Genomic DNA, 17,625 nt, shown 5'->3' with positions numbered 1-17,625 from the left:
CACGGCTTTAACAAGAAGAAAAGTCAGTCATTCACCATCTTTCTCTTCTTCCTGCGCACTAAAACCAAAGTCCTCTTCTCCAGTGTCGGATACAAACAGGCTCAGGATGGCTTCGTCATCCACTCTCCGCTTCTCTCCTTCGTTGTCACTTTCAAAACCAAAGAAATCCTCGTTGTCAGAGTCGAACACCCTCTGAAGGGCCGTGGTGTCCTCCTCTCCATCATGCAGCAGTCCAGCCCTTCAAATCCGTTGGTGATCGTGGATGTTTTCACACTTTTCCACGCTGTCAGAATCCACCGGTGGAGTTGGGCATAACTTGCTTTTCGCAAGTTTATCGCCGCTCGTCATCCACGCCTCCCGCTGAACGCGTAGCGCTACTTTGAAGTTTGTTTTTTGCGCTACTTGTACGGCACTATGTTGCCTGGCGGACGGACATGTGACCAACATACCAATCTTGAACCCCGATCCTTCCGCCAGGCAACGTAGTGCCGTACAACAGCGGAACAAAAAACAAATCGTCTTACGATATCACAAAAATCAGGGACAATCCATAGAAAAGCCGCACCTGACTAAAAGCCGCAGGGTTCAAAGCTTGTGCAAAAAGCAGCGGCTTATAGTCCGACAATTATGGTACTAGTTTTCTTTAGAATTAACAAATTATTTTTATTTGGACACGATAACAGAACTATTTCAGAAAAAACAAAAATGACCAGGGAGGATATTATTGGCCCCTGAAAAACTGAGCTTTTAATTGAGCCAGAGCACAGCCCATGCCAAAAATGAAAGAAATTTGTTTAGAGCATTTCCAAGTGTCTGGAGTGAGGCGTCTCATCTAGAAATGTAAAGTGAGCCAAACAGCACAGAACAAGCCTGGCAGAGGTAGAGAAAGCAAAAGATTTTAAAGACTATGGAAAAACAACAAGTGAGAGAATGACTGCCAGGACACGAGTGAAGGACTGAACCTGGTCTGTAGTCTCAATGAGGACAATCACTAGAACCCTGCACAAGAGTTCAACAGGAACTCCTCTTCTGTGGAAGACAGACAGAAGGATGTTAAGGACAACCTGGAGAAAGATTATGGACACTGGACCTTTGGTAGAAACTAGAACGTGTGCGCCACAGAGATGCTGCCTACATATGGAGAGAAAGGAGGGAGTGTACAACCCAAAGAACACTGTGTGTGGCTGTATTATGCAGGGGGGGGGGGGGGGGGGGGGGGGGTGTGCATCTAGAGCTGGGAATCTCATCAAGGTGGAAGAAAGAAGCATATGTGAGATTTTAAAGGAAAACCTGAAGGAAGAGTGGGTGGTAATATGAAAGAGTATGAAAATGCTTAAATAATGAAAACTAATTGCATTTGAACTTTCTGAATTACATAAGGTTTTCATGATGACCTACCTTTTTGGAGATGCATCAGCATTTGATAAAGGCTTCTCTAAGATGCTAAAAATCGCGACGGGGGTTTCAATGTGTGAAACAAATAAGCGACAAATAAGATTCTTGCCTTTCATAGTAGCCGTCTTGACTTTTGTTCGAGTTACGGTAGGCAAGTCTTCTATAAAGAGGATTATAATAGAAACAAAAGTAAGTCAGCATTCACTCAGCCTCTCAGACCAATTACACATGAATGCAAGAAAGCAGCCCTCTTCACCACCCTGGGAAGCTGGGCTCCAGCATTTCAGCTCCAGCCTGTCACCAAGCTTCCAGCTCTCACCCCCACCCCCTGTCAGAAATAGGGCTGTTAATTTGTTGCGCTTGACCCCGGGCTTTGTGACCGACGTGTATCTAGTTTGTAAAAAGTGCTTTTATGTGGTTTCTAAATATGTCTGGGCTCAAAGGGTTATGATGCTTTTATATTGCCAGGGAGGGAAACAATGCTCAAAGGGTGCAAGTGCTGACCCCCAAACCCCCTATGCACACTCCCTCTCTTTCTTTCACTCCCAGGGTTCTCTCCCTCGCCCCCTACCCCTTTACACAACGACATGCATGGACAAACATTTGCCTGCCTACAAGCATGCACTTTTTTCTCTCACAAATAGACACTCTTATGCATGGGGACACACACACGCGCATGCCTGGACCCTGTTGTCCCATCACCACCCCCTGTGGCCCTTTTGGCTTCTGTTTGTGTCTCATGTCTGTGGGGTCAGCAGGACATTCCTCAGCTGGGGCTGCTCAGCCGGGTGGAATAGACCAGGACCTAACGCGATGTCCCACACTGGACATCAGCGTGGAAGAACTCTGCTGTATACAAACTGCGTTGGCAACAAATTTGCAACAGCAAATAGGATTAGGAGAAAAGATCATTGTGATAGATTTTCTTAAACATAACAAGGAATATTATATCACTTTGTCTTTCATTTCGGTGATCTGAGGTTATTATATTTCTCATTATTATTATATCTAACACAGACTTGTTGAACCACCAAAGAAATTACAGAGATCTGTACTTCTAACTACCACATGCTAAAATATCTCGACATTCTGGATAACTGACTTGCAGATTGTTGTGTAAGAAAATATGATTAAAAACAAAAATGAACTAATTATCATAGCTTTATGATCTCTACGATTCTTAGATTTTCAAAGCTGCCAAACTAAGAACAACACAAACGGGCAGCTTGGTAGTGTGGTGGTTAGCACTGTTGCCTCACACCAAGACACAAAGACTCTGTGTTTGCATGTTCTCCCCGTGGTTGCGTGGCTTCTCTCCGGATACTCCGGCTTCATCAAGGTTGGGTTAAATGTGAATCTAAACTGCCCAGGTGTCAATGTGAGAGCAAATGTCTCTTTGTATTTGCCCAACGTCAGGCTGGGCAGTTATCCATCAGGTATCCTGCCTGCCTATCATATCTGATCTCTAGGATTCTTAGATTTTCAAAGCTGCAAATGTAATAATAATAATAATGATGTTGAATTAAAAAAAAAAACCCCTAATGATAACAAACAACAAAACTGTGGACAGACAATCCCAAAGTGGGATTGGCCATAATACACAGCACTATATTTAGCTTCAAACCCCTCATACCAACTATCAACCGCTGGTGGACGGCTGACGAAGGCCACAGGACCTGGGCACCTTGTAATTATTGAGTAAACCATAAACTCCTGGGTATACCAAATAATTCTAGAGACAAATGTGAGCCCACCTGTCTAACAACTAAATCATGGCCAAAACTGGGTGATGCAACAGGACAATGATCCCAAGCACAGCAGCAAATCTACAACCGAATATCTAAAAAACAAACAAATCAAGATGTTGCAATGTTTAAACATAACTGAACTCTGCTTAAATTACTCTGTAACAAGATGAGAGATTGTACACTTAAGATCATTTTGCATATATAACAAGTAACTGCCAGACCATAACGCAAATATCATGTAATCCAAAAAGTCAAACATTACAAAGTACCATAGGTACCTAGCTGGGTGCAAAGATGCTACATTGTCCTTCCCTCCTGTAGGCCCACCACCCGCAGGAGGAGCTGTAGAGGTCGGGTACATTGTGCATCAAGCAGCAGTCAAGCATGGGGGCCATGTCGGTCCAATCCCAGGCTATTGAGGCTGACTACTGGGACATGGAATTTCACCTCTCTGGTGTGGAAGGAGCCCGAGCTTGTGTGTAATGTTGACAGATCCCGACTAGATATAGTTGGGCTCACCTCAATACACAGGTCGGGCTCTGGAACCAGTCTCCTGAAGAGGGGCTGGACTTTCTTCCAGTTTGGAGCTGTCCTCAATAAGAGGCAGTGAAGAGGGGTGGGTATTCTTGTATCCCTTGGTTTGCTACCTGTACATGTGGAGGCTTTGCCACTGGACAAAGGGTTGTTTCCCTGCGTCTTCGGGGAATGGGTCCTGACAATATGACTGCCTTTTGAGAGTCACTGGATGGGGTGCTTCAGGGTCCTCCATCTGATGACTCCATTGTCCTATTGGGAGACTTCAATTCACATGAGCAATGCATCAAGTGACAGAGAGTGCAGTTCTGCTATTGGACTTCTGTGCAAATAACAGTTTGTCTATAACAAACACCACTTTTTAACATAAAGATGTGCAAATGGCACCAGGACACCCTAGGTCATAGGTCAGTGGTCAATTTTGAAAACATATCAATGGATCTGTGATCATATGTTCTAAACACTCGGTTAAAAAGAGAAGCCCAGCTATCAACTGATCACTACCTCATGGTAGGTTGGATCAGGTGGTGGAGGAGGATGCTGGACGACCTGGCACATCTAAATGTATTGGGAGGGTGTGCTGGGAATGCCTGACAGAGGCCCTGATCCATGAGATGTTCAACTCCCATCTCTGGCAGAACTTTGACAGCATTTGGAGGGAGACTGGGGACATTAAGTTCTAATGGACCATGTTCCGCACCTCCATTTCTAAGGCTGCAGCAAGGAGCTATGGCTACAGTGTGGTTGGTGCCTGATACGGTGGTAGTCCTCGAGAAAGGTAGTGGACAGGTGAAAGGTGCCATGAGGCTGAAGTCCTGGTTAGCCTATGGGACTTTAAAAGCAGCTGAAGAATAGCAGCAGGCCAAGTGGAATGCAGCTCAGGTGGTAGCTGAAGCAAAAACTCAGTTGTGGGAGGAGTTTGGTGAGGCAATGGAAAAAGACTTTCAGTATGCCTCAAAGTGATTCTGGCAAATTGTCAGGCGACTTGGGGACGAGGTAGTACTCTACTCAGATGTTGGATAGTGGGGGTGGACCTCCTTAATCCTACTGACACATCTTCTGGAGAGGAAGCAGAGTCTGGGAACGAGGGGATGACTCTCCCATCACAAGGGGAGAGGTCAGTGAGGCAATTAAACAACTCCTTGGTGGCCGGAACCCTAGGGTGGATGTTCACTCCGAGTTCCTAAAGGTCCTGGATTTTATAGGGCTATAATGGTTGACACGCCTCTACAACACCACATGGAGATCTAGGGCGGAACCTCTAGACTGGCACACTGTGGTGGCGGTCCCAGAGGGAGGCCCAGAGGATGTGTTTTGACTACAGGGGGATTACACTCCTAAGCCTCCCGGGTAAGGCCTATTGAAGGGTACTGGAGAGGACAGTTTGTCTGTCTTTAGTCGAACCTTGGAAGCAAGAGCAACAATGTGGTTGTGGTTTTTGTGCCCCAGCTCTTTATCCTTACAATGATATTTGAGGGTGCATGGGAGTTTACCCAACCAGTCTACATGTGGTTGTTTTTGAAGAAAGCATTCAACTGCGTTCCTCAGACTATCCTGTGGGGAATTGCTTTGGGAGTATAGGATGTCTGACCCATTCCTACCAGCCATTCAATCCCTGTATAACCGTTACAGGAGCATGATTGGTGGTGATATTTCGGACTCTTTTCGGTAAATGCTGGACTCAGGGGTGCCCCTTATCACCGATGCGGCTCATAGTTTTTATGGACAAAATTTCTAGCTCTACTCAGGTGGTGGAAGGCTTTTTGTAGACGATGTGTTTCTGTTGGTTTTATTAGAGGGTTGCAGTGGAATGTGAAGAGCACCTTCAAGTCACCTCCAAGTCATGGTCCTAAGCCAAGAAAAGAGTGAACTGCCTACTCTGGGTCAGGGACAGGTTACTGCCCCCCAGGGGAGTAGTTTAAGACTCTCAGGGTCTTGTTCATGTGAGTGAGGGGTGAAGGGAGCAGATGGATTGGGACCACACCTGCAATGATGCTCTTGCTTTACCAGTCCCTTCCTGTTACCTATGGTCACAAGCTCTGGATAGTGACTGAAATTATAAGATTGTGGATACAAGTGGCAGAAATTAGCTTTCTCCAAAGGGTGGCAGGCCTCTCCCTTAGATATAGGGTGAGGAGTTGAGCAATCCGACAGGTGCTCATAGTAGAACCAGATAAGCTAGAAGAAGTGGCTGGGCGTTCTTACTTAGGCTGCTTCTCCCGTGACCGAACCCCAGATAAAGGGAAGAAAATGATTGAGATATGGATATTACTGAATGTATTTTCTAATTTTTATTAATTGTATTTGATCAACTTTTATTCTTCTTATAGGCCATTTCAATTTTTATTTCCTCGTTATCAGCTTGTCAGTCATCTGTCAAAAAGTTTGATAATCTGCATGAATGTTGCTATAAAAATGAAAGTTTGATTGATACTATAGTGCATATATTCACCCAAAATATGCCCCTCCTGATGGAAACAGACATGGACTGCCATTTATATAGTGTTTTTCCAAAATCCTTCTTGCTTTGAGACAACAGTGCTAACCACTGGACTTCCACAAAAGAAAAATCTATAGACAAAACAACGATCCTTAATAACCATCAACACACCGTTTGCAGTTACAGATATACTCTGTCTACCTATTTCAATTATGCATCGCTCTAGTAATTATTAAGTATCAATTGCTTGGAAACTGTTTACAAAGTTGCCAGTTTAAGTGTAGCTCTAAAACACTACTTGCTGTAAACTCAAGACAGGAGAACACCTGTACGAGTGCAGCAGGCTTTCACGTGCCAAGTGTGTTTTTGATGGGAATACTTGTGTGTTTGTTTCTCAGAGTGTATGTTTATCCATGGTAAGTGTGGGGGATCTGCAAGGTGTGTCGCTCTTAGGTGGAATGTCTGCTTGTAATACGTGTCTGAATGAAACTATCTGTGTGCGTCAGGAATGCAAGGTGCGTGCATGTGTGTGTGTGTGCATGCGCGTCTGTAATGAGGGGGTTTGGAACGAGCTGTGATTATTCTCGCCTCCTGCGGTGTAGGTTCTCTGGCTCTGTGGGCCCCAGAAAAAGCGCTCTGTATTTAGTGTGTGGGAACGCACATTCTGCCCCCTTATCGCTGTATTGTTGCAGCTTCGATCTTTTCTTCTCTTTTTTTAACTAATTGAATTCTTGACTCCTGAGCCACAGGAACGGCTCAGAAGAGACCAAAGAGAAAGACTTGAATTTCGAGCTTTTTCTTGTAGTTGAGTAAGGCAGAGCAGTGGGAGTGAAATTGGAGTGTCTGAGGTTGGGTGGCAGTGGTGGGCAGTAGTTAGAGAGGGCCAGTTCAGGATGGCTAGGTGGCTGCTGTGGCTTAACCCTATACTTACTGGAGGTCAAAGGTCCTCCTTCCCTGGTGGTGGTGAGAAGTGTTGAAGAGATGGTTTACCCAACAATCATGTTCCTCTTTTTGAAACGTTCAAAGGCGCTTTTGGTCTCTGCAACATCTTTGTAGTTGTGCTTGAGGAATCCTACACAAAACAACTCAAACCCCCCCACCCGCCTGTTCTCACTTCTCTTCAGGGTAGCTGCTTTCTTCATTAGGTTCTGCCAACCCCCTCTTCTCTACATTAGTGATCAGTGTGGCATACCCTCCATGCCAAACCCCACCACATGGCCGTAAAGATTTAGTGTAAAGACATTTCTGGCTCTCTGCTTCTTGGTGGGAATTTTAAAGTTACTCTTTTTTTCTTTATATAGACATAGCAAGACTGCACACGCACACAAATGTGTAAGTGTCAGGGCCAATGAGCACTTAGAGATCATCCAAATAATTCATTATTTTACAAGTATCTCTGTCTGATCTATGAAGGGTTAGGGGTAATTTATACAACCAAAATAACCCGTTCTTGGTGCCAAATACTGATGACAACCTTTAGATGTTTTGTAGGATCCATGCCTGTACTGGAGCTGGAGCAGGAGTGAAAGCGTGTCATGCAGGAGTGGTCATAATGCTTGTTAAATGTTAAAACTACTTTAAATTTAAAAAATGTTTTACAATAACAAACAATTCTGATCCAAAACTGTAAAATGAAACATTTTCAGTTTATTAACTTATGCTGTGCTGAAATTAATTTAAATACATTTAACTGACTGTGTGAAGTGACTTCAATGAAACATTAGTAGAAATAAGTGTATTCACATTAATCACAGCTGTGCACCTAAACAGAAAGAACTGCATTAACACCAGTGTTTACCTGCTATTTCAGCTCAAGTTCAGCTCAGGTTCTGTTGACTGTAATTCATTTAAAGTCATTAATCAGAATTTTGATCATTACAAAGAGGTAACATGGATTCTTTATATATCTATTTTTATGTGCAGGGCTAATAAAAATGTAAACAAAAACAAAACATGTCATATTAATCAGCATCACTTTGGTTGAGACCAGTTACTGCAGGAAATACCTGGTCATCTATTCACCTACTAACTAACTGAAATGCCACTGCCTAGCCCCATACACACATACAGCAGTGAGAGAGAGAGCTACAATAGAAGTTGTTTATCAGTGCGTATCAGAATGGGAGAGTGACTCTGAGCACAGAATGGTTGATGGTCCCAGACGAGCATTTCAGAAACTGCACATATACTGAGATTTGGCTACATAACCATTTCTGGATTTAAAAATGGTAGAAAATAAATAAATTAAAATACATATACAGGCTAAATGATGATCTTCTAAATTTGTGAAAGATCATTTCCTCTCCAGCTTACGAGTTATCTGCTTTAAGGTGCACGTTTGAGAGTTATACCAGGCAGTCAAGTACTTCTGACGAAGCAGGAAAATTATTAACAAGATGATCGACCTCTGTTGGGGCAGCGTTCAGATAGCTGCTCTGCTCTGTGTTGGTACAGGGCATTGAAGATGATAACAGTGGGTGGATTATATTCTTAAACTTAGTTACAGCGCTTTCAGAAAGACATCTACTGTGATAAAGTCTACTCTCCACTGCTGTGTAATCAATTATTGTAAATGTAAATGTTATCAGGAAATGATCAGACAGGAGAGGGTTTTCAGGAAACACTGTTAAATGTTCAGTTTCTATGCCATATGTTAAAACAAGATCTAGAGTGTGATTAAAGTGGTGGGTGGGTTCTTTTACATTTTGAGAGAAACCAATTGAGTCTAATAACAGATTAAATGCCATGTTGAGGCTGTCATTTTTAGCATCTACATGGATGTGGAGATCACCCGCTTCAGGACATGAAGTAATCCAGTGACAGCTATATTTGCATAGAGAAGTGAATCTTTCCATCACACACGATATGGCGTCACTGATTTCAAAGCAAGCAATAAGATTAGGATCCAGTTTGGCATTCAGTATGTTGCCTAAGAACATGCCAAATCCTAGCCATGTAGAAATGTTGGCCAATCAGAAGTCTAGAAGCCTGGGAGGAAAAAAGTACTTCTGAAAAGTTTGTGTGTTTTTCTGGGAAGGCGGATCATTTTGTGTTACTTTTCAAGTGCCTTCATCATTTCAAATGTTAATTACCAAAAACAGTATTTTGGTTGGTGTCGACAACAAAATGCATACAGCACACATACATTTACTTTAAAAGAATAAATGTATTCAAAACCGATGACGACGTTGGTGTCGGGAGTGTGAGAGCGTCTGTGTTGAATGTAGAAGCCATGTCCACAGTTCTGACAGCTGTAGACAGTTTTTTGGACTACAAGCCACATTTATTGATACATTATTATTCTATACACTTTAAGCACCTCATCAATTACTTACTTTACTATGGAAGGAAGCTTGAAAACCTGCATGAATAGGTACTGGGAGATAATGGAGACTACACGACAAAGCTGACCAGTACACCATCATGCTGCCCACCCTGGGAGACACTTTCCTGATGAGTTCATGGTTTCAGTGATCATTTTCATAGTCTTTTATTAACTATGGCCTCAGCTACAGTCAAATAAATGGGAAATGTTCTTGAGAAATAGTCTACTCTGAAGGTCCGTCTCACTTTTCCTTTCACTGCTTTTTCACACATTCTCAGTTCGGTTCTTGCATCGGAGCATTTCCAGAGAAAAACGGTCAGAGGACATTTTTTCCTTCTGTAAGCTGTAATTGAATTATTCCATATATGAACCAGTGCTGTGTCTACAACTAAAGAACCTATTTTAAACTGTGTTTGTACACAGATGTTAATAGCAAAACAACATTTGGTTTCTTTAGCTGAATCTATGAAAAACAGATAATTCAGTTTAAGGGGCACAAAAGTGCATTTCTGCACCGACCACAGACATGACAAATTCTGGGCATTTCCTGACGTGGTTTACAGCGTGTCTTTAAAAAAATTGAGGAAACTTAAAACTTTGAGGACAAAGAACAAGTGGCACGCCTTATAAACCATGTCCGGCAGATGAAGCGTCTCTGTGGACGGACAATCACCTGCCTCTCAGACCAGCAGGTGATGAAGTGGATACTGTTACAAACGTCTGCATCTGTCTGTGCAGTCAGCAGAGCTGTGAGTGTGTGTAAGTCTGTGTTATTAGGTTTCTGAGCCAAAACATGGTTGAGAAATCAAAGGCACTTCTAAAGCGCCGCCACAAAGAATCTGCTTCTGCTGTTTCACGCACAGTCTGTGACCAGCCAACGTCTGAAAATCAGCAGAAATCTGCCAGCTGCTTTATTACAAACTAGGTTTAAATGAAATATACCTAAAAATGATGCAAATGTAGGCATGACAGAAATTAGTTTGCATTGAATGTAACAAAAGAAGAAACAAGCCAGTGTTAATGCTGCTGTTAACATCCATATTTGTTCACACTTATCCTTTTTTATTGGTATTTATTTTACTTTATTAGCTTTTATTTAACACATTTAACCTTTTTTCGTGGAATCCTTTTTGTATCGCCCAGATTTCCTACAACAAAATTAAGATGAGCTGCAGTCAAAGGTTTTTAGTCTGGTGATTCCTGTTATTCGCTGTGTAGCACCGTGCTACTGAGCCACTGCACACGGCTGGAATGAAACTAAAACCACTGAACCGTGATGATGTTCCTGCGCCACATGTAGGTATAACATGGCACTGACACCTGCATGACTCATGGTTCCTCACTGTTTACTTATCATTAGTTTCTTTCTTTCATGTCTTTCTTTTAGCACCACTGTGGGTCAGTGTACCAGTTATGTGCTCTTGTAAAAATTATGACTGAACAATGGCAACAAAGAGTTAAAGTTAGTTGCCAATGCTGCATTCACACATTCAACTTATTAACGTCACTTTTATGCATAAACGATGCAGGAAAGCTGCTCCTCTTTAACAAGGGCTGAAAAACTGGGTTCTTAGAGCTGCAACAGCCCCCAGGTCCTGGTGAGGTGCCAGCACGTCCAGCAGCTACTATGAAAAAGTGCTTTAAATAACGATAAGAGAAAACACAAGTGAGTGGGTGACTCTTACCTCAGTGTGGGATTAATAGCCACGGACCACACTCTGTCACACATGGGAATTGTATCTCTGGGAGCGGTGGAAGTCAAACTCCAAATCTAAAGAAAAAAACCTTATTAGATCATCTATGTATTACATGACAAATTAAATTACATGACATTATTATTGTAATACCAATAACTGAACACATGATGATTTAGATATAGAGTGAAATGTAGCATTTGTTTAGTTAAAATATGAGTAAATGTTTCGTTAACTTCAGTCTTATAAACATGGAGCGGACAGCCTCTGTGTACAGGTCAGGATGCTCTGTGTTTCATGTGAGCAGTGGGGGCGGGGACACAGCAAGGACAGGACGGATATCAGAAAAGTCAGAGAATTAACTTTTGTCTACCTTCATGTGTTCGGTACGCAAACAGGGAGCGTGTTACTTTATAATGGGACATAAATCTGGTGAAGTTCTTCTGTAATGCTTATCAATGATTATTCTACTACATCCACAATTTCATGAGCTGTGCACCACAATCATCCAGATTAAAACAAAGATTACAAGTATTTCATTTTGAATATACAGCATATGAAAGCTTTCCTGTTGAATTCAACTATATTAAAAAGCTTTTTTGCAGATTTCCATCCAGCTGTATCCACTGTGTTTGAACATGCTTGCCAGTGATTTCACTGTTACGTGTAAAAACTACAGTTATGTCCTTAAATATTTGGACAACTTTTTCCTCATTTCGTCCTGTACATCATCACAATGAATTTTAAATAAAACCTCAGATGTAGCTGAAGTGCAGAGTTTCAGCTTTGACTCAGTGGGTTGAACAAAAAGATTACATAAAAATGTGATGAACTAAAGCATGTTTAACACCGTCCCTTCATGTCAGCAGCTCATAAATAATTGGACAAATTAAATACGTGAAGATGAAATGTTCGTCTCTAATACTCGGTATAAATCCCTTTGCTGGACTGACAGCGTGAAGTCACCAGGTGCTGGTTTGCTCCTGTTTAATGCTCTGCCAGGTCTTTACTGCAGCTGCTGTCCATTATACAACTATATATAACCAAATATGTTTCAGTAAACAGATAAAAGACTTGTGTCAGTGTCCAAATATGTATGGAGCTAACTGTAACCAGCTCGGTGTATGATTGGGCAGGTTCCTGAGTTTCAGGAAGTTGTGCAAAGAGCTCCGCCGTTTAAGAAACTGCAAAGAAGCAGGTATTTATCTAAGCTATATAACGTCAGGAAAGCATCACAACTTGATGCTTAAAAATAAAAACAGACTCGGTGCTTTTCAGCTGGCCTAAGGCCGTCTGCCAGTCTGTCCATCGTCCATTTCTATTCCTCTGATGCAGCTCAGGAGCTGTGAAGACGTGAGGCACATCCTGGACATGCTGCCAGTCTACTGCAGGGCTAATACAAATAACAACCATTCAATCTCACATCTGCACTGCACTAGTTAACCTAGCAAGCCAATGCAGGCACAGGGAGAACATGCAAGCTGTACACAGAAAGGCCTCAGACTGGATCAGAACCCACGACTGCTGCTGTGCCACCCCCGGTGATTTGGCTGAATAGTGAAGGGACTGTTTGACTTGTGATTGGCTCACAGTTCAAAAGTGATTTGCAAATCATTGATATGACATTTTACACAGCATCTTAGAAGTAGGACTGTAAACACTCTGCTACTGTGCATCACATAATGAACCCGAAGCGTAGAGTCGTTCTGACCCGGGCTGTCCGGTCTCTGGAGCCGCTGATGATGAGTCCGTCTTTAGCATCCACACAGTTCACCTCCTGGTTATGACCTGAGAACTCCACTGGCACATCACTTCTCCTGCTGTGGACGACGATCTTCCCGTCACTGACACCGATAAAGAAGAGCATTAGACTTTCTTTACATTTCAGCCGTCCAAAGTACAGAAGCTCTGAAGTTGTTTGATCGGCTGGAACCCACAAATCACAAGTCTTGACCTCTCTTATGCTGACAGGAGCACAGTAAATGTCTTTACATCAGTGTAAACCAGCGCTTCGTTCAACCAGCCAGATGTATGGAAGCGTGACAGTAAGTCTGAGCCACGGTCTCAAGCTCTCTTTGCTCACTCGTCACATCACATTTCACATGTATTCAAATTTAGCAACTGTAAAACCTTTTGAATCCGAGCTGGATGTACTCGTGTTTTTGGGTCTAGATTATTGCCCATAAAGGAGTTGCAGAGTGCGTTTTGAATGTGGACCCTTCTGAGACACTGTTTAAAGCTTATATAGACCCCGTGTAAGGAAATCAGGATCAAATACGCCAAAATAAGGCTAAGCATTAAGGCTGTATCGGATGCTGAGGTGTGCAGACGTGTCAATCTCTACAGACCTCCAAACTTCACGTTTCCTTCAGATTAGCTCAACCAACAGTTTTCCTTCAGCTACCTTCCACCGCTGATCAGGAGAGAATCTGTGAGAACGAAGCGACAGACGTCACCCTTGTGGCCCGAGTAGACTTCAAACGGACTACGCTGGAGTCTCCCCGAGTCTTTGTGGATATGGTACACCTTTATGTCAGCAGCCTGAGACAGAAAAAGAGTGTCCCCGTCCAGCTGTAACCATGGTAACAGTCTGACAATGAGATACAAATAAAATGTGAGCGATTTCAACGTCACACCTGAACGTCTTTAAAGTATGCAGATAATGAGGTAAACTGGCTCTTTATCAGGCAGAGATATGATGAACAGTTCTTCTGTGAAACCGATCACAAGTTTAATCTTTGACGGCGCTGAAATCCAAACTCTCGTTGTACATCTGGACATGTGTGCATGATGTGAACTGAAATAAGGTGCAACAGGGGACTTACTTAGTTTTCCATCTCAGAGGAATTCTTCTTCTGCAGATCCCGCTGTACCAGTTTTGAGCAATCTTCACTCTGTCCTTCAGGCGTATGAGAGGATATCTGCAGGGACAGCAGCAACCGAGATGACTACACTTTGATCTGTGTGGGTTTGAATGCTGGTGGCATTATCCATGAAAACAATGCACATCTGACCCTTTCATCAATCTATACATTTTCAGATGACACGTGAACATTTTTATGAAATAAAATGTTTTGTCACAGAAAAACTGTGACGTGCAAACTGTTGTTCAGAACTTCTCAAACATCTGTCAAAGACTATGGTTACAATTCAGTTTTATTTATATAGCACCAAATCACAGCAACAGTCACCTAAAGGCTCTTAATATTAAAATAAAGACGCTACAATAATACTGCATCAATAATCTTAGGAGCTGTTTACTGAACTTACATATAACCCCACAATACATTTGAATCAGCTTGTTGAGAGGGTCACCTGACCCTACGGCTTCAGCGAGGAATTCGATTATAAACGCTCTGTAGCGCGCCGCTGTGTTAAACGATGTCAACACCAGCGTTTCACCCACATGTGCCACTAAAAACAGACCTGCAACAGAATGAATACAAAGTCTGACAGCCCACTGACGACACCACAGCAGCAGTGATGATGACCCTGGCACAGAGTCTGCTGACACAGCGTGAAGAGGCGGAGCCGTTACCGGCACGCTGAGCTCAGCGAGCGTGAAAGAAACACCAGCGCTGTTCCTGTAACCACCACAAAACCTTTACTGGGACGACGTTAGCAGGAGTCCATCAAAGCACCTGATCAACAAGCTGTGACGGGTGCAGCTGCTCCACCCTCAGCCTGCACATGTTCCATTATACTATGCAGACAAACTGTTGACTTGGTCTGATTGTTGTTGTTGTTGTTGTTGATGCATGTTTACATCCAGCTTAATGAAGGCTGATGCCAGCAGGACATGATACCTGCAAACGTGGGTGAGTCTAAAGGGACGTGGGGGGACCAGACCACATTATTTCAATTCTTTTGTAACATTTCTCAGATTAAAAGTGATATAAAATATTGCATTAATAAAAATGAATTCATAATTAAAAACACAAAAACGTACGTGGGCCATTAAACCCTGAGCTGAGGGGTGTCAGCTTGGACCCTGAATTGTTATTATTATTAAATAATGTCCACACCATGATAAAGGTTCTGCTTCCAGCAGCACAAACATCTGCCTCGTATTAACGAGAGAGCCTGCCAAGAATACAGAGGGAAGACTTTTTGACTGTACTGGAGATGATTCATGTTTTCGTTTAAAAATGTAGTTTTAATCTGGCACTTACAGTCAAAGGGTTTCGTCTAGTATGCAGTTACATTTAAAAGCACCGACATTTCTACAATTGAAAGCAGTGAGCATTCACTTTAAAAGACCTGATTTTTCTCTTTTGAATATTTGTTATTGCTCATGAATAAAACTAAAGTATTTTGATTCGTTGATAGATTACAAATAGAGAGCTGCAGCCTGAGTTTACACAAATGATTTTTTCTTTCAGCTTCCTACTGCGACTCTGTCTCTATGCAAACGGTTTTGGTGATATTTTACTGCAAAGAAAATTCAGCACGGTCAGGTCTAGTTAATGTTAGCCTGAACAATTGGAGATCACTATGACGACAGTGGTTTTCATCTTAGTTGTTCATGCAGGCTGTCCTCTTTAAGAACTGTGCTTGCTCACATACAGGTGAGGAAAGAAAGTGCATCTAAAGTTCAAAAACAATGAAAGGAAGACGTCAGATCTCAATGGGAACTCAAATCATCCTGCATATGGGCTGGACAGTGTGTTAGGACTGAAAGGATGCAGCATCGTTAGTTAGAAATGAAAATCATACGGGGCTGAATACATAGACCTGCAAAAACAAAGTGAAAAAACGATGAAGCCAGTCCAAATTTCATTGCAGCAACTCAAGATGTGCTCTGTGCTCCCGCGTGAGGCAAGTGTAGGGAGCAATCAACAGACTGATCCAGGAACTGCCCGGTGAACCCAGGACCCAGTGTGCATCAATGGGTCCACACTGACAGACTTCTTTGGGTCGTTCTCTATAAAAGCTAGCATCTTTTGAAAAACGCAGAGCAGCTCTCTGTCACCAAACATTTACGTTTAACTCTCTTCTCCGTTATGATACTTGACCTTGTCATATAATTGGCTAATTCGATATTTGCATAAATGGCTGGTATATGCATTTTACTGCTCGGCGTACTCTCAGTGATGCACTTTATTTTGAAAAGCCAGACAATCAGAGGTCTGAAACTGCAGTTTTCTAACTGACTGGAACGATGTAAAAGCTGAACATGATAAGGGTGAAAAACACACAAAATAACTGACAGACAAGATGAGGACAACACCACGAGTCCTACTCTGGTTCCTGACTTTACAGTGCTCGCACCTTAAACTAAATACTAGGATCAGGACCTGAGGTCAGGTGTGGAACCTTTGGTTCAAACACTGCACTGCTGACTGAGAAGCAGTATCAGGGCAGCTGTCTCAGTGTTCGTGGTCACAGATGTGGAACACTTACTCCCTCATAGCAACACGTGTACGTTTAAGCCAAAGCAGGTGATGCTGCAGCCTGAATTTCACATCGCATTTTATGAAAAGCTACTTAGTCGCGTTTATCGCTGTCATTCAATCAAAAGTGCTGAAAGTGATTTAAAGTGCATCACTTTTATTTAAAGTAAAAGGAAGTCTGTTCACTGGTTTCTGTAAAATGATGCACTGGGACCACAGCGTTTACGGTTACACACAACAACATGCCACGGCCACAGGTGTGGAGTCAGCTGCTGTCAGCGTGAGACGGTGCGGCAGCAGCACGGGCCAATGGACGCTGCATGTTAGGCTAACGCTAAGCTAGAAACACCCAGCAGCTTGCTCAGAAGTGTGCGACTGTTTTCTTACATGTCCTTCCCCTCCCGAGTAATGCCCGTGTTTAAAAGAGCTTTAGCAATCTTCTTCCAAACAGCGTCCCGGTTTACAAAGCGGTAAAAGCTTCTACAAACTTGAGAGAGGCGACTGAGAGATCTGTAGTCCAAATAAGATAAGATGTAATAGAGTAGATCCTCTGGCAGCTGAGACAGCAGCATGGCGAGCCCTCGGGCACCGCTGCGCCGCTCTCGAAGCCTCTATGTCCGGTTCTGCGTGTTTACTTTGTGTATTACGCACAGCGGTAAAGTTTCATCGCTCACAGAGCAGGGGCAGAGATGAGACAGGAAGCCATTCTTGCAGTGAACCACCGCCTGATGACGACACGCAACGTGTCTGTACGTCATGACGTCACGTGTTGCTTTCCCGTTTTAGGCTCGACACGTTGTTGGCCTCCACTGCAAAAGTCAGATTTCTAATGACATCACGTTGTTCTTGAAAGAGAAAAAAAGAGGTTAAAAAGCAGCAAAACAGCGCATGCGTGTGTGCACAGACAGCGTTTATTTGGGAGTTCAATGAAGGGCTTCAGTTAAAAGAAAATTACATTCGAGTGTTGTTCTACAATATTTGAAGTAAAAAACAAAATTACATTTTCGGAAATATGTATATTTTTATAAAAAATATTTAAGTTTGAGACCCCTGCTCCTTTAGCTCCTCTGCATTAACCTTGGTTTGTCCTTGTCTG

General features: G+C 42.8%; 1 protein-coding gene across 1 annotated transcript in view; it reads right to left on the bottom strand.

The window, feature by feature from the left end:
- The window catches only part of fbxw4 (F-box and WD repeat domain containing 4), a 44,434-nt gene extending 27,175 nt beyond the window's left edge, over nucleotides 1-17,259 (bottom strand). Inside the window, exons 1-5 of the mRNA XM_085295929.1 lie at nucleotides 16,917-17,259; nucleotides 13,962-14,057; nucleotides 13,541-13,726; nucleotides 12,848-12,980; nucleotides 11,128-11,213 (exon numbers count right to left, since the gene is read on the bottom strand). Coding sequence (XP_085152055.1) covers nucleotides 11,128-11,213; nucleotides 12,848-12,980; nucleotides 13,541-13,726; nucleotides 13,962-14,057; nucleotides 16,917-17,101 — 686 coding nt within the window. The 5' untranslated portion in view covers nucleotides 17,102-17,259. The remainder of the gene's footprint in view (nucleotides 1-11,127; nucleotides 11,214-12,847; nucleotides 12,981-13,540; nucleotides 13,727-13,961; nucleotides 14,058-16,916) is intronic.
- Between the last annotated feature and the right edge of the window lie 366 nt (nucleotides 17,260-17,625).

Source organism: Mchenga conophoros, linkage group LG13 (assembly GCF_057382185.1).
Source record: "Mchenga conophoros isolate Kocher_MC1m ecotype Shallow Benthic linkage group LG13, M_conophoros_male_GT1.1, whole genome shotgun sequence".
NCBI classification, from domain to species: Eukaryota; Metazoa; Chordata; class Actinopteri; order Cichliformes; family Cichlidae; genus Mchenga; species Mchenga conophoros.
Note: the sequence above shows the minus strand (reverse complement) of the source record. Positions and strands in the feature narration are given on the sequence as shown.